At 44.8% G+C, this 23,003-nt stretch overlaps 1 protein-coding gene across 2 annotated transcripts in view; it reads right to left on the bottom strand.

Annotated features, from left to right (window-relative positions):
• TAF2 (TATA-box binding protein associated factor 2) overlaps positions 1 to 23,003 on the bottom strand; it is a 250,202-nt gene that overhangs the window by 30,425 nt on the left and 196,774 nt on the right. For both annotated transcript variants that reach the window (XM_063924457.1, XM_063924456.1), the window contains exons 22-23: positions 8,110 to 8,219; positions 1,166 to 1,395 (exon numbers count right to left, since the gene is read on the bottom strand). In XM_063924457.1, coding sequence (XP_063780527.1) covers positions 1,166 to 1,395; positions 8,110 to 8,219 — 340 coding nt within the window. The remainder of the gene's footprint in view (positions 1 to 1,165; positions 1,396 to 8,109; positions 8,220 to 23,003) is intronic.

Below are 23,003 nucleotides of genomic sequence, written 5' to 3'. Positions count from 1 at the left end.
CAGTATCCCTTATGGATGCTAGAGAAATGTTTTTTTATATGCCCCGTATAAACTAAGAACAAAACATTTTTTTAAAACCTTGCATTATGTAATCATAGTTTGTGCATGAAAGGGTTAATTTATAAACACCACCAACTGTTTATATGCTATATATTTGCATTTGTACCTGGTTCCATTGCATTATTTATCCACGTACCTCAGCTGTTTAGAGATTTTTTTTCTCTCTTTCTAATACATACAAATCTGTTGACTTTTTAGACAGTTGAATACTTTGCAAGTTACCATTGGGCAGATGTATTAGCCTGGAGAAGGGATAAAGAAGTGATAAGCGCAAGGTGATAATGCACCAGCCAGTCAGTTTGTGCGTTATCACCTTGCGCTTATCACTTCTTTATCCCTTCTCCAGGCTTAATACATCTGCCCTAATGTTCTTTTCATTTTAAATTAGGAGATACATTGGCCCAAATGTACTAAAGCTTTAATAAGAGATAAAATGGACGTGGATAAAGAGTGATAAATGACCAGCCAATCAGCTTTCTGTCATGTCACAGGCTGATTGGCTGGTCATTTATCACTTTTTATGCATCTCAACGTTATCTCTTGTTAAAGCTTAATTCATTTGGGCCAATAATTGTTCCCTAAAATACACCAGTTTCCATCTGAAAGATATCAAGTGACTTATATGAGGGGATCCTTACCTACCCAATCTTTCCAAAAATGAGTCATGTGATGCACATGACACATCACTCGCCTCCCAATATGTGTTGACAAGTATAAGAGGACATTTACATATATTCATGTCACTTGGGTGTAATAAAAGAGAAGTAGTAGTAAGCAGAATTATGCCCTTACATGTAAGCAGTATTTCATATATATCAGATAACGATCTCCGATAGTGTATATACCACGGATTACCACAGGTGCTATGAAATGGTTACTATCACCTGCTGCTCCTGCGAGGAGCTTAGGAAACCAGCAATGTACAGTGATGCACAAAGGGCAGCTGCTTTATCGGACTAAAAAGTCAGGAAAGCCAAACAGAAAAGCGGATTTGGATGGAAGCTTATCAGCCGCGTTGGCTCGCACACTTTAGATCACTCTGCCAATATAGTGGATTAATTCAGAGTTAAGAACATTAGAAGTTAGACGTGCGATCGGGACTTACGTTGTTCTGAAATCCTGCGACCTGTCCGTGCATGTTGGCATTTGGCAGAGGGTCCAGGCTGATGGTTACCGGCTCTGGAATGATAGTGGGGTTCAGCACAGCTTTCTTCTCTTTCAGATTAAGGACTAATCCGAGTTCTGGCAACGGCAAGCACGCGGGTCTGCTGAGGCCAAACAGCGTGTGGTACAGATCCATGGTGCCGCACCGCAGTCTCCAATCATGAGAGGTGCCTGGGTGAAAAGAGTGGGGGTATGAGTGGCGATGCAGACAGGCATACAGCGGGGGTCACACATTTATTGTTATGTTACAGTCCCCCTTAAAAGCCTGATCTGTCAGGAGATGAATAACAGACGTGCCAGGGTATACTTCCCAAGTCCAGGTCAACTGCTCACTGGTGATCAAGGGGGAGAAGGTGGGAGTTTTGCCCATATCAACCAATCATCTTCTAGCTATCAATTCATAGGGTGGAATTCAAATGTTTGAAAAGTCGGTTGGGTGTCTGTCTATTAGATAGGAAAAAACAGACACCCAACTGACTTTTCAAACATTTGAATCTCCCCCATAGATTGTACTAGATCACTGGTTCTCAAACTCGGTCCTCAGGACCCCACACGGTTCATGTTTTGCAGGTCACCTGTAGATTTTTCAAATGTGACAGTTGGTGATACACAGTACAGCTGCTGGGTGACATGGAAAATGTGAACCGTGTGGGGTCCTGAGGACCGAGTTTGAGAACCACTGTACTAGATGAAAAAAAAACCGACAATCTGATTGGTTCCTATGGGCAACTTCTAATCTATAGGTGAATACACACTTAGCGATATAGTAAACAATATTGCTAATTTTTCCCCTCCTGAGTTCACTATATCGCCCAGTGTGTATGCAGCTGACGACAAGCGATGTGCGGCCCCTCGCTAATGACCCTCGGTGTCAGCTCATCGTCCAAAGCTGCATGCTCCGGCCGGCTGCGGCGTTACGTCACTGTGCGATATCGATAGTGATATCGCACAGTGTATATGCCCACCGCCGGGAGGGGAAACAGTAGGTGATGTCATTCACAGAGCACAATCGCCTAGTGTGTACCCACCTTTAGAAATATGCATTGCTGCACATGGGCAAACAAACTGAAAAATAGTGACGTAATGGGCACAATGAGCTTAATGTAGGTCTGGTGCAACAATTTTGGTTACATAGCCCATCCACCAAAGGTACCAGACAAGGGAAGCCATTTTGGGCGCGCTACATAGGTTAGCCTGGGTGGAATAGGCAATGCCTAGAAGACATTACACAAAGTGGGGAAGTTGCAGTGTACTAGAGCTAGAGACAGAGCCCATATATAACAATCAGTTCCAAGTATTTTACATCCCACCCACGGAAGTTGAGGCAGCCATCTTAGCCATGTGTGAGATAAGCCATACAAGGAAATAAGACCTATGCGGGTGACTGGAACATGCATGACAGGATATGTACTGCATGAAAAGAAGTGTTGTTCACCCCGAACAACAAAGAACCGCTCCAGGTAGCCATCTTGGGCGGTTACCTGCCTAGGTTACATCTGGCAGTGGAGGCAATTACCGGAAGTATAACATGCAAGTGGAGGAAAGAAAAAAAAAAAAAAAAAAAAAACAGAGAAGCTGAATACAACGGCATAACCCAAACATTTGTAACTCTTTCCTGAATTTGTTGTCTAGCTGTAAAAGTGCCATCTTGCAGCAATAAGGAAAGTGACATGCATCTGTATGGTCATGGCCTGTGATGATGCTTTTAGTTTGGTGTATCTATTCCCCACTGACCCTGTGTATGTGTATCACCGTTTGTACCCTGAGACATGTCATCTGTAAGCCTTAGAGCAGTGGTTCTCAAACTCGGTCCTCAGGACCCCACACAGTGCATGTTTTGCAGGTAACCCAGCAGGTGCACAGGTGTATTAATTACTCACCGACACATTTTAAAAAGGTCCACAGGTGGAGATAATTATTTCACTTGCGACTCTGTGACGAGACCTGCAACATGCACTGTGTGGGGTCCTGAGGACCGAGTTTGAGAACCTGTGCCTTAGAGAAAAGCCTGCATCTTTTGAACCCCTACTGCAATGCAATATAATCTGAAACATTTTCAGGTAATGTTGCACATTTCAGGCAATGTTCCATTATAACTCCACTTTAAGGCCAGTATGGATTCCTCAGAGGAAAATTTTCAAAATTAAATAAATTGCACCACAGAAGAAGTGCAACAAGGTCGGTTGGCCAGTGGTGTCAATTCACCCCCTCTCAGAAAACAAAACTTAGATATAACTAAGAACACAAAAAATGGCATAGATATGTGCAATAAATAAAAAAGAAACCTTGCTCAAAATAGACACAATGGCGAGATTTATGGGCACAAACTCCTATAATGTCCTCTTAGCCCAAAAACTTGCTAACCTACTGATGTGTCCACACACACCTACGCTGGAGTTGCCCCAAATAGCCCTGCTGAGTGCACCACAGACTTTGTGACTTAGCTGCATCAAAACAATAACCCTAAGTACCTAGTATACTACAAGAGAACTATGGTGCAAACTGAGGAAACAGGTAGCACAATGGAGGCAAACGTACACAATCTAGGGTACAAAGGCAAAGACAGGTCTGACCCGCGCCATTTATTGTTATGCTTTGTGATAAAAAACATTTTTTTTTAAACTAACCCTAAGTACCTAGCATACGAACAAAGTGACTAGAAGATATTTAACGCTGTTACCCCTGATGAATTCACATCAGCACCAGCTGCTGGGATGGAACGCGTTAGCATCCTTCTGTTGGAGCGAGATTAATGCAAATCCGATGGTTTACGTACACTTCAGATGTTAGGTGATCTGCGCAAGCAAAGGGTTTCTACAGCACACGTGCCGATCTTCGACTACAGCGACGGCAGCTGCGGCATGACCGACGTGCTGCATCTGTTTGGAGGCGTGTAGGGGGAAGGAAACGGTCTTCCAAAACGGAGGCAAGTCACCTCCGTTTTGTGGGAATGCCGGGACCAGTGTCCAGGTCTTCTGCCGAAGACTTACTGGCGTCTTGCAGGAGTTCTGGAAGCCATTCTGAGTAAGCTTAGATATGTTCAAAAATAATGTTTACAGGTAATATTCTTAAAGTGTGGAGGTAAATAAACTTGAGATTTGCAGTTGTGGAACAAACAAGTCCAAGGAAGCTACTGTAACAGATTATGGCAGAAGTGGGATTTTCTCCTAACACTCCTAAATCTATTACATGTGGAAGTCCACTTCGAGTTGTGCAATTCCCAAAATGATCCTTATAATGTCAACATTTTTCCGCGTGTAGTATGTTTTATATGGTTTGTCTGTGTTCATGAGTCGATTCCTATTTTTATACCTTTCGTACAGGTTTTGGTAATAACTCTACCATGCACAAACAGCAATAGTCCATAGCTCTACAGCAGAGATCTATACAAGATGTTCTCTACAGTTCTAAGAGCTGACCTGGCCCCCCCAGCACTGACAGCTTGGAGAGAGCCAGTCCCCTGCTTCAGCTATTGAAGGGGGGGGGGGGGGGGGGGGGTGAGTAAATCAATTAACAAAACCTCTACTAACGATGGAGAGAGAACTGGACGTATGTACTGCTTACACTTTACAACACTCTAAGGGGAAAATCCATTAAACGCAGGAAGTTCTCTCCACGTGGTTTCCAAAAAGGTTTTAACTTTTTCTTCACGTTCTCAAGTATCCCTTTCACATGTTAAAGAGGAAACCTGAGTAGGAAAACCCATCGAGCTCCCTAAACGAGGCCTCAATGAGTGAGGAGGCTGTCTGTCTGCGTGTGGTATCCCAGGGCTGTACAACATGTGCTTAGATGCCTTTTTATCAATGAATGGCTTCAGAAACAAGTGTGCTAATTTGATATTACTGGGGATGCACATGAGGTTTCTTTCAGCTTTGCCAGTGCCCGATATTCAGTGTAGGCGTATTGGCGGCTTTTCAATTGTTTGAAAAGACAGTTGGGTATCTGTTTATTCCTATTCAATAGACAGGAAAAAACACACACCCAACCAAATTTTCAAACAATTGAATTCCACCATTAGTATCCAGTTTCTCTGCATCCAAAACGCGTGGGGTCAGAATTCCCAGACTCGCATTGTTACACTGACAGTGGACTTGATTTGCACAGGCCCGGCGACAGGGGGGGGTCAAAGGGGACACCCGGCCCGGGCCCAGTCGTTGTTAGGGGACCCAAGGTCCAGGCCGGGCCGCCCGCTGTGTGGTTGATTTTTTTTTTTTTTGTTCAGCGTGCGTGTTCTCCCTCCCTCCGGAGTCCTGTGTTCACCCCTCAGTGCCCCCAGCCCCAAGTCACCTGCCATCCGGTCGTCCGGACCGCCCCTCCAGAGTCCTCGCCGCACGCGGTCTCCGTGACTCTGCTGTGCTGTGTGAGTGAGGAGCTGGACGGAGCGCAAAGCAGGAGTGGCCCAGTCGGGACAGACAGAGTACTGCGGGAATTGGGGAGGCGATGCAAGCCTAGTCAATTAGCGTTGCGGCGCCGGCTGTGAGTGTCAGTGTGTTGCTGCTGCAGGCAGCCTGCTGGTAAGGCTTTTCTCAGTTCATAAAATACATGTATAGGGAATGGGATTTGGGTTTGGTTTAGGGCTGGAGGATTGGTTTGGGGTGGGATGCAGGCAGGCACATTATGCACATTCTGCATGCATCTGCATTCTACACATATGGATGCATGTGCATGTCAGATGAGATCAGACTCATCAATACATTTATTGGCACATGCAGGGACTGTGAGTCAGGGGGCAAGAGGGGGTTTGGGCTGGGTGGGGACCGCAGAGATTTCAGTGTACTAGGCCCCAAAATTTCTGTTGCCGGCCCTGGATTTGCAGCTCGTACACTTGGGCTACAGCTACTGTACACCAGCAATTGTCCCCCTGCCCGGCTGACCACAGGGCACTGAGCGCTAGTGTAGCGTCTGAGAGGAGCTCATCCACAAAAGTAGATTAAACATTACTAAGACTTAGTACTGTATTTGTTGCTTGATTCATTTATTAACTAACTAACTAACTACACAAAGCACTGTTGTACTTACCTATGCTTTTTCTTAACTTGAGCTTATACACAATTATAGCTAAAACTGTAGAAAAAACCATGCACCTAGTATGTCCTATGGGGGGGGGGTCATTCCGACCCGTTCGCACGCACTGGTTCTTCGCTGTGGTGCGAACGGGTCGGAACTGTGCATGCGCGGCGCCCGCAATGCGCACGCTCGTCATTGCCCAGCGACAGCCGTCGCCAGGCAACGACCAGAAGAGAGAAGAAAGTGATCGCTAGCGCGATCGCAAGAAGATTGACGGCGGGGAGGCGTTCCGGGGCGTCTACTCACCGTTTTCCAGGCGTGGAGATCCGAACGCAGGCGTGTCCAGGCGTTTGGAGGGCGGATGTCTGACGTCAATCCCGGGACCTTCGTCACTGGATCCGTCGCAAAGGGCAAGTAAGTCTGACCCTGGTCTTGTTTTGCTGGTAACTTTTTTTTAGCATAGCAGGGCTGCACAAGCGATCGCAGCCTTGCTATGCTAAAATACACTCCCCCATAGGCGGCGTCAAGTTGACTGCACGAGCAGCAAAAAGTTGTTACGTGTGATCATCTCGGAATGAGGGCCAATGTATTTAGTTCACCTAAAAAACTTCATAATATTGTACCACACCTTAATGCTCCTAAGGAATGGTCCCAGAGCTGCAAGAGCATGGATGCAGATGGAAGATGATGTTATTGGAATCCTGCATCCCTCCTCTGGCTCCCACCCTCCTGGCACTCTAAACACAGCATTCAACTATCTCCCATTCATAAACAATGCGGGATTGTCCTATTAGGCTTCTCACATTCTCAACTCGCGTCTCCTCCAACTCTCTCCAGCTATTCCGTTACTCAGAATTGCTCGATTCCAGCCACATTCAATTCAAGGCTGGCAGGTGGCAATCAGTAGCTGAACGATCTAACTGAAGACGTTCCCTACTTTCTTCGATGGATTCCCACTGCTGGTGATCCATGTTGCCGGCACAGGGGTTGGTGGGTGCCCAACCACCATCATTGTCTATTATGGCTGCGGACACATCAACATCAGCTCATTGCCGGTGGATTACACTGCCGGACTCTGACCCATTACTTTAATAAAGTTCTCCGCCAGTGACCATCTGATTCGGACAGTTATCACACAGGGATCTGGTCGCCATCAGAATCCTGACATGGATCAAAATGTCGGAGCCGGAGGTTTGACTAGATTGTTACTAGTGTGGGGCTGTCACCCTGTGGGCTCATTTCTCCACATTTGCTGGGTCTGCCCAAAACTCTGGTTTCTGGGCTGATTTAATCGTGGCAATCGTCGAAGTCAAAATTCCCATGAACCAAAACTACTTCTCTTCCCTTAATGCACCACCTGCTTCCCATCATGAAAAACATATGAATGATAATCTGGTATACTTACTGTATGGCATACACGACTTCCATCATTAAAAATGCCTCTAAATCCTTCAACAAAACCTGGAGACCCTGGTCAGTATAATTCCCCACTAGCTTCCCCTTTCCGTGATTATATTTACTGGAATCCGAAATAGCCGCTCTGGCATACTATGTTACCCCAATGCTAAACTCCATGGCAGCCCGCGATATCGCATCCCTTACTCTCCTACTTCTAACTATACTAACATCTGGTTATATTTTTTTTAATTATTGTGCTGGTACTGTACCTTTAAATCTATTATACTTAAGTGATGGTTAGCGCGTTCATTCTATTTTAGTACATCATATTTTGTAATTCTGGACCTCAAGAAATAATTGTTATGAAGAAGAAAACTAACCCAGAAATGGAAAGAATGCGATAAAAACCAAAATGCATGGCTGGATTATCTTCAGATTGTAGAGAAAGAAAAGTAAATAAAAAGCGTCCAGAAGGGTTACCTGAATTCATAAGCTTCCATAGTTGGTCCACAAGAGTTTCAGTATACAACGGAGACTCCATGTTCTTGGTGAAAGGTGGGTTCTTTGATAACATGTAAAAGATCTTGTGCCTAGGGACAAAAACAATTAGTCATCTAAAGGACATCTTTATTTCATCACTCCAGTAACTGATAAACTTATCTGGAAACAGAAATATGATTACATTGCAGTAGAAGAAAATAGAACAAAGGACCAAAGGGTCAAGAGATGTAAAAAAAAACAAGCAGAAACTAATAAATGTGGCTGTGTCATTAGAAAATCAGATTTCATAACTCCACAGTGCACATAACCAATAAAGAAACAAAAAGTGTGTCCCTCTATGGCTTTCTTTCAGTTCCCTATCTGTACGTTAGACTTTCTGTACAGTTAAAGGAACACTACATTTTTATTTTTTTTCAAATCTTATTTGAGAACTTTTAGTATTTTGTACCCTATTTACAGCCTTTTTTCCCGAGGCTGTAGGGGGTGTGTTTGTGTTGGTGGCACTTATAATGGTGTACATTCACCCCTAGGTGACAGAGCACTAGAAAAAGAGCAGACACTTCCACCTTACTACACATCCCTCCAAACTGCTCCAGATTTTCCTTTGCTTACAGATAACCCAGCAGGGAGACAAGAAATGGAACTTAAACACAGACCAAGCATTCCTGAGTAAGGTTGGTCTGTGTACCCCCAAAGCTTTAAAAATAAAAGTAACAAGTCATGTAGTAGCACAAAAAATAGGATTTTGGTTACATTACGGTAAATCCTTTTCTCATACTCCGTAGAGGATGCTGGAGTCCACATTAGTACCATGGAGTACAGACGGGTCCACCAGTAGCCATTGGCACTTTAAGTGTTTGAGTGTGGGCTGGCTCCTCCCTCTATGCCCCTCCTACCAGACTCAGTCTAGAAACTGTGCCCGACGAGATGGACATCTTCGAGAGAAGGATTTTACACAGATAGTGGCGAGATTCACGCCAGCTCACACATACAAGGCACATCAAGCTAACTTAGCTTGAAAACTCAGTAACCGCTGAAACATTACTTACCAAGTAACAATGCAGTACTCAAATAAAACGAATTTGTACTGAACCAAATAACAATAGCAGGAAAACAAAGTGCTGGGCGGGCGCCCAGCATCCTCTACGGGCTACGAGAAAAGGATTTACCAGTAGGTAACCAAAATCCTATTTTCGCTTAGGTCCTAGAGGATGCTGGGGTCCACATTAGATCCAGCGAGAGATTGTCTGCTTAGAAGCAGGATACCCAAGTTTCTTGGGATCATACAGGACAGAGTCTCCGATTTTCTGTGACGAGCAGACCTCTTCACATAGATTTTCAGAGCCCTTACAACATCCAAGGACTTTGATGAAATTGAGAAGCCAGTAGCAACTGGCACCACAATAGGTTGGTTGATATGAAATGCCGACACAACCTTCGGAAGAAACTGCTGACGTGTCCGAAGCTCAGCCCTATCTTCATTGAAGATTAAGTATGGGCTTCTACAGGACAAGGCCCCCAACTCCGACACACGTCTAGCAGAGGGATCAGTACGAAATCCCGCCGGACAGGATCCCGGCGGTCAGAATCCCTACCAGCACAATCCCGACAAGGGGGCGAACGCAATGCAGCCCCTTGTGGGCTCGTTGCGCTCACCATGCAGTGGGCACGGTGCCTTGCTATGCTCGGCACACTAATTTATTCTACCTCTATGGGTGTCGTGGACACCCACAGAGGGAGAATGTGTCAGGATTGTGCCGGTCGGGATTCCGGTGTCGGTATTCCGACCGACGGGATTCTGTCCGGCGCGATCTTGACCACATCCCCTAGCAGAAGCTAAGGCCAACAAAGTGACAGCCTTCCACATGAGAAACTTGACCTCAACCTCCTGTAGAGGCTCAAATCAGTCCGACTGGAGGAACTGCAACACGTTAAGATCCCAGGGCCCCTTAGGTGGAACAAAGGGAGGTTGGATGTGCCGAACTCCCTTCAAAAGAGTCTGAACCTCAGGGAGGGCAGCCAACTGTTTCTGGAAGAAAATGAAGAGGGACGAAATTTGGACCTTTATGGATCCCAACCTCAGGCCCATATCCACACCTGCTTGCAGTAAGAAGAGAAAACGTCCCAGTTGAAACTCCACCGTAGGAAGCTTCTGGGACTCACACCAAGATACATATTTTTTCCAAATACGATGGTAATGTTTAGACGCAACTCCTTTCCTAGCCTGTATCAGGGTAGGAATAACCTTGTTCAGAATACTCTTCTGATCTAATATCTGGCGTTGGAAGGACCGAGCATGAAACCTCCCATACTGTAGAGCCTCGTAAGAGGCCACCATTTTTCCCAGAAGGCGAATGCACTGATGAACAGACACCCGGGCTAGCTTCAGGACATCCAGGACCATTGTTTGCATCACCAACACTGGAATTAACACCCTCTGCACTTACGTGTCGAGGATCATTCCCAGAAAGCACAACCTCCTCATTGGTTCCAAATTTGATTTTGGAAGATTCAGGATCCAACTGTGTTCCCTGAGCAGGTGTGTCGTGAGAAGGATAGACTGTAACAGCTTCTCCTTGGACGGTGCCTTTATCAGCAGATCATCCAGATATGGAATTATGTTCACCCCGTCTGCGGAGAACCATCATTTCCGCCATCACCTTGGTGAAAACCCGCGGTGCTGTGGAAAGGCAAAATGGCAGAGCCTGGAACGGACAGTGATAGTCCAACAGTGCAAATCGGAGATAAGCCTGATGCGCGGCCAAATCGGAATGTGGAGGTACGCATCCTTGATATCCAGGGATACCAGGAATTCCACCTCTTCCAGACTTGATATCACCGCCCTTAGAGACTCCATTTTGAACTTGAACTCCTTCAGAAATGGATTTAGCAATTTTAGGTTCAGAATGGGCCTGACCGAACCATCCGGTTTCGGTACCACGAAAAGGTTCGAATAGTAACCTTTGTTTTGCAGATGAGGAGGGACCGGTACAATAACCTGTGCCTCCACCAACTTCTGGACGGTTGCCTGCAGGACAGCCCTGTCTGCCAGCAAAGCTGGCAAGCCTGATTTGAAGAATCAGTGAGGAGGGAGAACTTGAAATTCCAGCCTGTACCCCTGGGACACGATATCTTGCACCCAGGGATCCAGACCAGACGACACCCAGACGTGACAGAAAAGCCTGAGGCTCGCTCCCACCGGCCCCACCTCCGGGGTGTGTAGTCCACCGTCATGCGGATGACTTCGGCGTACCTGAAGCAGGTTTCTGTTTCTGGGAACCTGCCGCTGCCAGTTTTCTGGGATTTGGGCCGGCTTCCCCTAAAGAAGGTGTTGGGCGGTCTGGCCTTTCGTGGCTTGGCAGCCCGAAAGGGCTGTGATGCAGTTGAAGAAAAGGGTTTCTTCGTAGCAGGTACAGCTGAGGGAAGAAAAGGTGACTTACCCGCCGTAGCCGTGGAGATCCAAGCATCTAACGCTTCCCCAAAGAGAGCCTGACCTGTGTAGGGTAGGGTCTCCACACTTCTCCTGGATTCCGCGTCGGCAGACCACTGTCGCAGCCACAGTCCTCAAATAGCTGAGACAGACATGGAAGAAATTCCTGTAGCCATGGAACCCAGGTCTTTCATGGATTCTACCAGAAATCCTGCCGAATCCTGAATGTTACGCAAAAACAATTCTACATCAGATTTATCCATAGTATCCAAATCTTCAAGTAATGTGCCTGACCACTTTACTATAGCTTTGGCAATCCAAGCACTGGCAATAGTGGGACGTAATATTGCCCCTGACGCCGTGTACATGGATTTGAGCGTATTATCAATTTTACGATCAGCCGGCTCTTTCAAGGTGGAGGATCCTGGAACAGCTAAAACCACCTTTTTTGAGAGTCTGGACACAGATGCGTCAACAATCGGCGGGTTTTCCCATTTTTTTCTATCCTCCACAGGGAAAGGAAACGCCACCAGGACCCTTTTGGGGATCTGGAATTTTTTCTCAGGGTTTTCCCATGCTTTTTCAAAAATAGCATTTAATTCTTTGGACGCAGGGAAGGTTAGCGAGGCTTTCTTATTTTTAGTAAAGTAAGCCTCCTCAACCTGCTCAGGTGGTGTATCAGTAATATTCAACACATCCCTAATGGCCTCTGTCATCAACTGCACCCCTTTTGCAAGAGATGCTGCCCCTCTCAACACATCCCCATCACCGTCCTCAGTGTCAGAATCGATATCCGTGTCATCTTAATATACAGCGGGGGGCCCTGAGGTAACAGAACTTGGCCTGACTGCCATAGAGGTCTGTAAAGCCTGAGCTGCAGACTCATTCTGTGCAACCCTAGTAGAAATCTGATAAATCATAGATTTGATAGTGGATAACCACTCAGGCTCCCTTGCTGGTATCTGTGCTAAACCAGTGCAATCCTAATTACATGGATTGGGATCATCCTGAGAGGACATATCCTCTGCAGCATATGACACAGAGTCCCTGGACATAGTTTAATGGTTCCCACAGACACTACACACACACACACACACACACACACACGGGAGGACAGACAGAGTTTCACCCCCAAGAATGGCAAGAGACACACAGAGATTGGAGCCAACCCACACATAGCGCTTTTTAGGTAAAGGGAGACCCCCTATCAGCGCTGACTGTGCACCTTAATAGGTTACACAGCCTGTATACAGCCTCCCCCTCTCACCTTCTACAACCCCATGGTACCGTGAGAGATAGCTGGAGTTGGTCTGGTGGGACTTGCTCTTCACTGACAGCGCTGTGCAGGCAGGAAAATGGCGCTGAACGCTGCTGGGTCCGCTCTGAAAAGCTCCACCCCCAAAATGGCGCTGTCTTCCCGCTCTTCAGAAGATTATACTGGCCTGAGGAATTATGCTGGCAGAGATCCCGGGACCCCGACAGGCTGTGTGACCAGTGTAGGGTGTAGGCGCTGGCTCAGGGCGCCCCTCACTATGTACCGCTGAGCCCCGAAGCACAGTTAGTACTGCGCTCCATACCATGTTGCCGCCATCTTCACAACGGCCCCCCGCTTGCTAGGGAGGTTGGTGACGCACTTGCCACCAATCTTCTGGCTCGGTAAGGGGGTGGCGGCATGCTGCTGGGGTAAGCGATCCCCTGTGGCGGGGAACAATCAATCCCCTCAGGAGCTCAGTGTCCAGTCGGTGGAGATAGTGGCTCAGACCCCGCAGGGCGGACTCTACTCCCCCCTTAATCCCACGAAGCAGGGAGGCTGTTGCTCCCTTTAAAATAACAGACTCTAAAAAAAAACTGTCTCAAAAGAAGCTCTGTAGAACTCCCCTAGCTGTGACCGGCTCCTCCGGGCACATTTTCTATACTGGGTTTGGTAGGAGGGGCATGGAGGGAGGAGCCAGCCCACACTCTCAAACTCTCAAAGTGCCAATGGCTCCTGGTGGACCAGTCTATACCCCATGGTACTAATGTGGACCCCAGCATCCTCTAGGACGTAATAGAAAAAAGATTTAATGATAAATACAATAACCTCCTTTTCTCTATCTGCCGTAGGAAGACGGACTGCAACAGTCATCCTCGACAGAGAACGGACAGGCGCCATATGCACCTTCTTAACGAAACACGCCAACCACAGAACCAGCAATGTATAATTCCGAAAAAATATCTGTGGTGGTATCTTTGAAAAGCTGGCCCATCTATGCACCATAATGCATCACCCATTATGGCCTGACCCAAAAGTGGTGTTCCCGCAGCCCTCCATACCCCACGTCACAGACGCGTGGTGGTTTGTGGTCTTGAGTGATTGGGAGATCACCTGAAAGGAGGCATTTATCCTGTGGCCTCTTGAAGAGAACAAAAATTATGTTTGATTGATGGAACTATGGATACCTGAAATGCTTGTTCTGTGTTACAATGGAGTGCACATACAATATCCTCAAACTGTGACAAATAGCCACGTCTGGTGCTCCATGGAATTTGCAACTAAGCCGCACAATGCGTCCTGCCACACAGTTTTCTAACAAATCTGTGTCTTACTCGCATCACTAATGTGACAAAAGTACAATGCACAGGCGCACTGGGCACAGCAGCTGTGTGCAACGGACACTTACATGGGAATCATACGAGTGCCATAGGTCTCGGCGCGCAACGTTTTGCTTAAACCACTAACTCCATTGCGACAAATACTAATCCTAGGCACGAAGGACACTATAAGCGACTTTGGATGTAGCTGTGATGCAACATAGACACTAAATTCTGAAATAAGTAAGAAAATCTGTAAATTGCTACCTGTAGCATCTAAGTCACACCATATGGCTAGCAGGGCCCTCTGACCTCTAGGTCTGTCTGTTATTACCCAGTCTTTATTACGTCTGTTCACAACTGTAAATGCAATGGAATAACCTGGCGCTATATAAGTAACCGTTACGAACATAATAAAATATGATGCAGAAAGCATAGGTGCATGAGGTGAGATATGTAGCAGGGGTAATAGGAGCCTTCAAGGTGCAAATAACATAGGAAGAGTACAACGTAGTTCAAAAGTAACACCGTCAGAACCAAGTAAAGGGGATGTAATTGGCATGTCGACGGACTGGATGTCGGTGGTCAGAAGACCGGCACCAGAAACCTGACACCTGTCAGAATGTCACAACTTTTTATTAAAGGAAAAAAAAAATATTAAAAATGTATTAGTCCATCTTCACTGGGGTCTCTTGTGGACCAAAATCAGATAGCAAACATGCAGCAAACTGCTCCAGCGCTGTGTTCTACTGAGGAACAGTCCACACACTCTGTTCTTATAGTGAGTGACAAGCAACGCACCACAGGTAAGTGTATCCCGGGTGAGTACATAGCTCCAGACCCTGAGTGATGTACACACTACATCCCTAGACACGGGAGAAATAGCCATTTTTATTTAGGGGTTCACTTTTTGTCCCTCTATAATATACACTAACACATTTATCTTTAATATAGTACTAACATAAGTTTATTATCCTGCTAAAAAATAAAACATTTGCAAGAAAACAATGATCCTGGTCATAATATCGTCACTGCCGGCCACTGAAGGAGTTAAGGAGTGTAGGAACATAATTGCATAACTGAACTAAACAAGAAACATGTTTACTGGACCTTAAGACACTTGGAGACTGAAGCAACGCGTCTCCACTCAGGACACAAATAATTAGGTCATTAATTACACTAATATCTGGAGCCAGTGTTATGACGATCATTGCCACCGCTGTAAGCAAATAACATAATCACAGATATTGTGCTGTGCACATTGTGGACACACTATAGGACTGGGCTCTCTGTAAGGATTGTACAAGTAACTGTAAGGAATCTTAAGGGATGGATGAGACACATAGCCGTGCCATCCTGCCCTTACTGTAGATAGCCTTCAGCAGGCACCAAGCCACTTTACAGAAACAGCGTGCATATAATAACACACCAGCTGTTCTACCTGTTCTTCGCACGGGAGTTTCTGAGTTTCACGGTTGTAAATATAAATGAGATGTAAATTAGAGACATGTTAATATAAGTAAAAATGAATCCATGGTTCTTGGCGTTACTCGAAAGGACCATTCTTGTAGTTTATTAAATTTTACACACTGGAGGTGCAATCCAAATTTTGATCCCATTGTTCATTTGGGGCGTTATCGTTCACGCAACGCAAGCCACGCATCGGTAATGATGTCATTATGTCATCCCCCTTTTCATCCCCTATGGCAGTGGTTCCCAAACTGTGTGCCGTGGCACCCTGGGGTGCCTCGGGACACTTGCAGGGGTGCCTCGGGTTGGTGGTCCAGAACCAATTCAAATTCTGAATGGTCAATGTAAAAAGCAAAACCAGTGTTAATGGCTGACAATCATAAAATATATTGACAATCAGAAGCAAATCTTGTCCCTCACCACATAAGTTACCCTAAGGGTGACACATAAAGACAATTTACTTAATTTAATATTTCTTTCTAAATTTTTCAATATTAACCTATTGGCTTAGGGGTGCCGTGAAAATAATTCTGATACTCTAGGGTGCCATGATTCAAAAAAGTTTGGGAACCACTGCCCTATGGGGAGGTTTTTTAAATTCTAATTACGTAGTTTTCCTATTTCCCACCTGAAGAATACCTATGTTACATTTCAGCTTCCTAACATATTGGGAAAGTATCAGTGATGAGTGAGTCAGTCAGTCAGTCAGTCAGTCAGTCAGTGAGTCAGTGAGTCAGTGAGTCAGTGAGTCAGTGAGTCAGTGAGGGCTTTCGCGCGGATAGATAGATAGATAGATAGATAGATAGATATGTATTATACACAGTGTGCCTGATACGTAGTCTTTTGCAAGTGGAAAAGCGGATTTCTCTATAATGAACATGCGTGAAAAAACATAATCTGTGACAAACTAACTAATATGGGCCAAATTTTCTAATGGTCAAAACCATTTGCACTGCAGGGGGGGCAGATGTAACATGTGCAGAGAGAGTTAGATTTGGGTGGGTTATATTGTTTCTGTGCAGGATAAATACTGGATGCTTTATTTTTACACTGCAATTTAGATTTCAGTTTGAACACACCCCACCCAAATCTAACTCTCTCTGCACATGTTACATCTGCCCCACCTGCAGTGCACATGGTTTTGCCCATTAGAAAAAGATTTCGCTTTTGCGAGCAACCCTGAATTAGGCCCATAGATTGTTACTGTGAATGGATTGCTCTGGCTGCTGACGGACCACACTTTACATGAAATGGACGTTGCTGAGTGGCAACCTGGCACTGCCAAAGAGCATAACTGCTTTGTGGGAGTGTCATGGGTGGGTAATTCTCACAAATGGTGACAGGATATCAGACATATATGTGGGTGAGTACCTGGGATCCAGTGATCATCAAGCAGTATGGTTTAGTATAAAGACAGGATCCAACTCCTGTCACACAAAAACAAAGGTGTTGGATTTTAGTAATGCTGACTTTGCAAAAATGGGAAGATGTTTAAGGGATTCATTGGCATACTGGAGGAACTTGGAAGGAGTGCAGGAGAGGTGGGAAAACCTGAAAAGTGCAATAGTAAGTGCAACAGACCTTTGTATCAAAATGGTTAGGAAAAGCACCAGGAAAAGGAAGCCAGTGTGGTTCACAAAAGAAGTATCAACTAGTGTGAAAGCAAAAAAGATGGCTTTTAGGAAATACAAACAGACTCAAAATAATAATGACAAAGAGGTGTATCTGGACAGACGGAAGGATGCTAAGAAAGTGATCAGACGTGCAAAGGCAGAAGCTGAGGAGAAAATGGCCCAGTCAGTAGAAAAAGGGGGCAAAAAGTTTTTTAAGTATATGAATGAAAGGAAAAATCAAATGGAGGAATAATAAGACTTAAGACAGAGAGTGAGAATTTGGTGGTGGGAGACAAGGCAATAGCAGATCACCTAAATCATTATTTTTGCTCCGTATTTACTACAGAAGGAGAAGGGAAGGGGCCACAGTTAAGTTGCAAGGACATTCATAAAAATTAGGTAGATGAAACTACATGTACAGAAGAGACGGTCTTAACAGAACTTTCAAAACTAAAAGTGGAAAAATCAATGGGGCCAGGTGGGATACACCCAAGGATACTAAAAGAGCTAAAAGATGTGCTGGTGGCACCATTAACTGAATTATTTAACCAGTCACTAAATACAGGTGCCATTCAAGAGGACTGGAAAAGAGCAAATGTAGTTCCACTGTACAAAAGTGGAAGCAAGGAAAAAGCAAGTAACTACAGACCAGTAAGCCTTACATCACTAGTAGGGAAAGTAATGGAAAAACTATTAAAAGAAAGAGTTGTGGAATATCTTAAATCAAACAACTTACAGGATCCAAAACAGCATGGATTTACTGGTGGGAGATCATGCCAAACAAATCTTATTGACTTTTTTGACTCTGTGATGAAAATAATAGATCAAGGGGGAGCTGTAGATGTAGCGTATCTAGACTTTAGTTAGGCATTTGACACAGTCCCACATCGCAGACTGCTAAATAAACTTGAAAGCGTTGGGGTGGATTACAAAACAGTTAAATGGATAAGAACCTGGTTGAAGTATAGGAAACAGACAGTTGTAGTAAATGGAGTGCAATCTTTGGAAGGAAATGTTACCAGTGGAGTACCCCAGGGATCTGTACTCGGACCAGGTCTCTTTAATATCTTTGTTGGTGACATTGCAAATGGTATTAAAGGGAAAGTATGCCTTTTTGCAGATGATACAAAGATTTGCAACAGGGTAGACACACCGGGAGGGGTAAAACAAATGATTGATGACCTAGCTAGGCTTGAGAAATGGTCAAGAACATGGCAACTACAGTTTAATGCTAAAAAATGCAAAATCATGCACTCAAAAACCCAAAGGCTAAATATAGTATCAAGGGTACTATAATGGAAACTACTGAGGAGGAAAGGGATTTAGGAGTCACTATTTCAAGTGACTTAAAGGCAGGAAAGCAATGCAACAAAGCAATGAGAAAGGCAAGTCAGATGCTTGGTTGCATAGGGAGAGGAATCAGTAGCAGGAAAAAAAAATGTGATAATGCCACTGTATAGGTCATTGGTACGGCCGCATCTTGAATACTGTGTCCAGTTCTGGAGACCATATCTCCAGAAGGATATAAATACTTTAGAGAGTGTACAAAGAAGGGCAACTAAAATGGTGCATGGCCTACATCACAAAACTTACCTGGAAAGGCTAAAAGATCTTAACATGTATAGTTTGGAGGAGAGAAGGGAAAGGGGGGACATGATAGAAACTTTCAAATATATTAAGGGTTTTAACAAAGTTCAGGAGGGAAACGTTCTTCAAAGGAAGAGGAGTATTAGAACTCGAGGACATACACTGAAACTGGAGGGAGGCAGGTTCAGGGGAAATTTAAGGAAAACTTACTTCGCAGAAAGGGTAGTGGACAAGTGGAATAGCCTCCCATCAGAGGTGGTAGAGGCTAAGACTGTAGAGCAATTTAAACATGCTTGGGATAGGCATATGAATATCCTTACAAAAAATTAAGGTTCAAAAAGGGTTGAGATTACCTAAAGGATAGAAAAGGGGCAGACTAGATGGGCCAAGTGGTTCTTATCTGCCGTCAAATTCTATGTTTCTATGTAATACAACTTCCATGATCGTACTGCTCATGCGGACATAGGACGACTGCTCCTGTTGGATCATATGCATCTAGCAAGGGGTTGCTTTAAGTGCAGATACTAATGACGGATGCAGACAGAAGCGCAGTGGGCGGGACAGGCTTGGGTATTCTGCACCCTTTGGCGGATTCTCGTATTAGCATAGGAAAAGTAAGTAGAATGTTAGAGGCGTACGGAAAAGGGAGCGCAAAAACATAGGACTCCAGGGTATTACAAACTTCTTAGAATTTCCCCCGTCTCCAGCAAACTGTAAAGGAAAGCTGGGGTCTTTCTACCCCTGTAATGTCTCGGAGCCTGTTTCTAATTTACTGTAGGGCTTAGCTGACTGATTCAATGCTGAAAGCAGCCAGCACGAGCCAGGTCACTGCAGTAAGTAACATAATAGTGACTTATGCTGCATGGAGAGATCACCCCCCAGTTATTTGAGGCTTCCGCCCTTCCATCTGCTAAGGTTGTGGTTGGCCCCACAGAGGGGCCTCTTACAATTTACGAGCGCCTTCAAATCACCGCTCGCTGTCTAGAGCACAGAAAAAGCAGAGTCACGTTATTCAGCCTTAGCGGCTGTCCACGCTGCTCACCACAACACGAAGACTGAGTTATAATAAAACCTAAACACACCCAGTGCAAACAAAGCAGAGGAACACACACAACGTCAGCTGCCGGTAACCCTAAAACATATATTTGGCTTTCGGTATTTTACTATTCGGCTTTGTATTTGGAGGAGCCTAAATGTGTTTCTGCACCCTGTAACAGTGAACCCACCTCAGCGCCCCCAGGAAATCCCCACCATTTGTGCAAATCTGTTAGTTGCAAAGTGACTTGAATTACAAAAAATGTGGTGTATTGTTGGCTCTGCTAATGCTATATATACAGAGCAGAACTGGTTGTGTTTAGATGTATCTGAATTTAAAAGCCTTCCAGTTATGTTTCATAACAACTGGGTTCTGTTTAGGAACAATGCAGAGAGTCTTACAAAGTCATTTATTTTCTCTGCACACATCACAGTGCGGACTTAAGTTCAGATACACATATCATTAGTATTCGATCTGACAGATGTTCAGTGTTATACGTTACACCAATGGTACCCAAACTGGGTGCCGCGGGGCGATTGCAGGGGTGCCGCTGGTTGGTGGTTCACAAATAAAATGATTTATGGTCACTATGATAGGCAAAACAAGTGCTGGTGGCTACCAATCGTAAAATGCATGGACAAAGGGAAGTGCAACCCTATTCCCCACCACATAACTGACCTAAGAATGATGGGTAAGCACCATTTTCTTACTTTAATAATGTTAGCAGAGTTCCTCAATAATAAACTTAGGGGGTAATTCAGACCTGATCGTAGCAGCAAATTTGTTAGCAGTTGGGCAAAACCATGTGCACTGCAGGTGGGGCAGATATAACATGTGCAGAGAGAGTTAGATTTGGGTGGGTTATATTTTTTCTGTGCAGGGTAAATACTGGCTGCTTTATTTCTACACTGCAATTTAGATTTCAGTTTGAACACACCACACCCAAATCTAACTCTCTCTGCACATGTTATATCTGCCCCCAACCTGCAGTGCAGATGGTTTTGCCCAACTGCTAACAAATTTGCTGCTACGATCAGGTCTGAATTACCCCCTTAATGCCTAGGTGTGCTGTAGATAAAATTCTCATTCTTCTGAGCACAGTGATTTATTTGGAAACCACTACTTTACACAGTAGGCAGATCATAATGGAAACAGTAAACAAAACATTATTTCTATCCTTTCAAGCAAAACTATCGCTTTGTACAGTGGCTGCAGCCGTTCCGTGGATTGAACCATTCTGCGTGAGACTTCAAAAGATCAACTCACTTGATAGGACTGAAGCACAAAAGGACGGCACTAGCTTGAGCGAATCGATAAGCTGAATACTGGTGGTACGGCCAGTTAACGGGCTCCAACACTCTGGGTGGTGAATCAATTTTACACTTAAATGTCTGCCATTAAGGACAGCCTTTGAATGACTGGACCCAGGACAAATAGCAGATTATATGCAGACCTTTACAGTTAATGGTTAACCGCGCACAACAATAAACAGCAATCTCAACAACGCAGCCTCAGTGCGCTGGAGACTGGCAATGAGGTGCCCAGGCCACATCAATAGCAGCTGGATTATATAATTACAGAAAGTTGGCAGGTAGAGAAAATCAGTTTTATATGGCTGACATGCTTACAGTACACTTCTGTTAGCCCCCTGGATGTAATGGCCAGCTGATCCTTTACCTCCACCTAGTGGGAGATAAGACTATGTAGGCTTTAAAGCTCCCTATCCAAGCAAACATTTGCTTACACCAGCAAGACCGCAGTGACTGTGCACATACAGATGTTCCCTTATTCACCTAATGTTTTTGTGCTATATTGCGCGATTTTGCAGATTCCCCACCTTTCTGTGCTTACTAGACCCAGACATATTTGTTATTATTTATGGGGTGGGTCTGGGGTGCGATTTTTCCCTATGTTGGCATGGCTGGGCTGCTTCAGGTTGGCACACCCTAACACTTTATTAACACTTAGGTCCCCCCTCCCCCATCACATTGTATATATTTTTGTATTATTTAAATCACACCTCACTTACATAGCACTTATGTGCTTCTTATTAACCCTTACTGTCACTTGTGTGCTGCCCTGGGGTAGCCAACCTGTGCCGACATGATGGGGTCTCGCACCCCGGACCCACACCTAGTATTAGGGACCCCTGTATTGGAGACGCCTTGATGAACGGCCTGGGGGCTTAACCCTATATCTGCAGATATACGCAACTAAGATCTCCGTATTATCTGATTATTATGTAGTGTTATTTCTCACTCAGTGTGCATTAGGGATCGCAAACTGTTTTTTTCTTACCCAGAATTACCCCTTCCTTTTAGCACCTGAGTGACATCAAAATCTGATTGAGCAGCTTGCCAATAAATGTGCATCTTACTACGATTTGTATCAGATCGCAATGATACTAAAAATTAGAGATTTGTGCGAAATCCGGGGTTTCGGTTTTGGTTCTAATTCATCATGATGTTTTGATTTTGGCAAAACTACCCTCAAGTGTTCTGACTCGGATTTGGATTTTGGTTTAAAAATACAGTCAAAAAAATCAATGCAAACATCTAAAATCATGTAATTTTTACAAATCAAAATCAGAAACTCAGATTTAAAATCCAAATTCCGAAACGCGGGTAGATTCAAACTAGCTCTTCGTTCGGATCACATCTCCTCGGGAGGACCCTGGCCGAGTTTTGGTTTAGTTCAGATCCACAAAATCCATGTAGATTCAGATTTCTGGAGAACCGAACCGCATCACAAAACTTTATATTTGTAATAAATGGTAAAGGAAAGGCTTGAAAGACTAGGCATGTTTACACTGGAAAAGAGGAGACTAAGAGGGGACATGATCAACATCTACAAACACATACGGGGACAATACACAGAGCTTGCGCGGGACCTGTTTTTGGCCAGATCAACCCATAGGACTCGTGGACACTCGCTCAGGTTAGAGGAGATTCCGCACAATACGTCGTAAAGGCTTTTTCACGGTAAGGACGATACGTGTTTGGAATTCCCTGCCTGAGGGAGTTGTAATGGTGGACTCTGTCAACACCTTTAAGAATGGGTTAGATAAATTCCTAATGGATAAGGATATCCAGGGTTATGGTGGGTAGTCACGCACTATAGTTACTATAATAAGGGATAAAATGCAACGGCTGACATCAGCATCAGT

Source organism: Pseudophryne corroboree, chromosome 5 (assembly GCF_028390025.1).
Source record: "Pseudophryne corroboree isolate aPseCor3 chromosome 5, aPseCor3.hap2, whole genome shotgun sequence".
Classification (NCBI taxonomy): domain Eukaryota; kingdom Metazoa; phylum Chordata; class Amphibia; order Anura; family Myobatrachidae; genus Pseudophryne; species Pseudophryne corroboree.
Note: the sequence above shows the minus strand (reverse complement) of the source record. Positions and strands in the feature narration are given on the sequence as shown.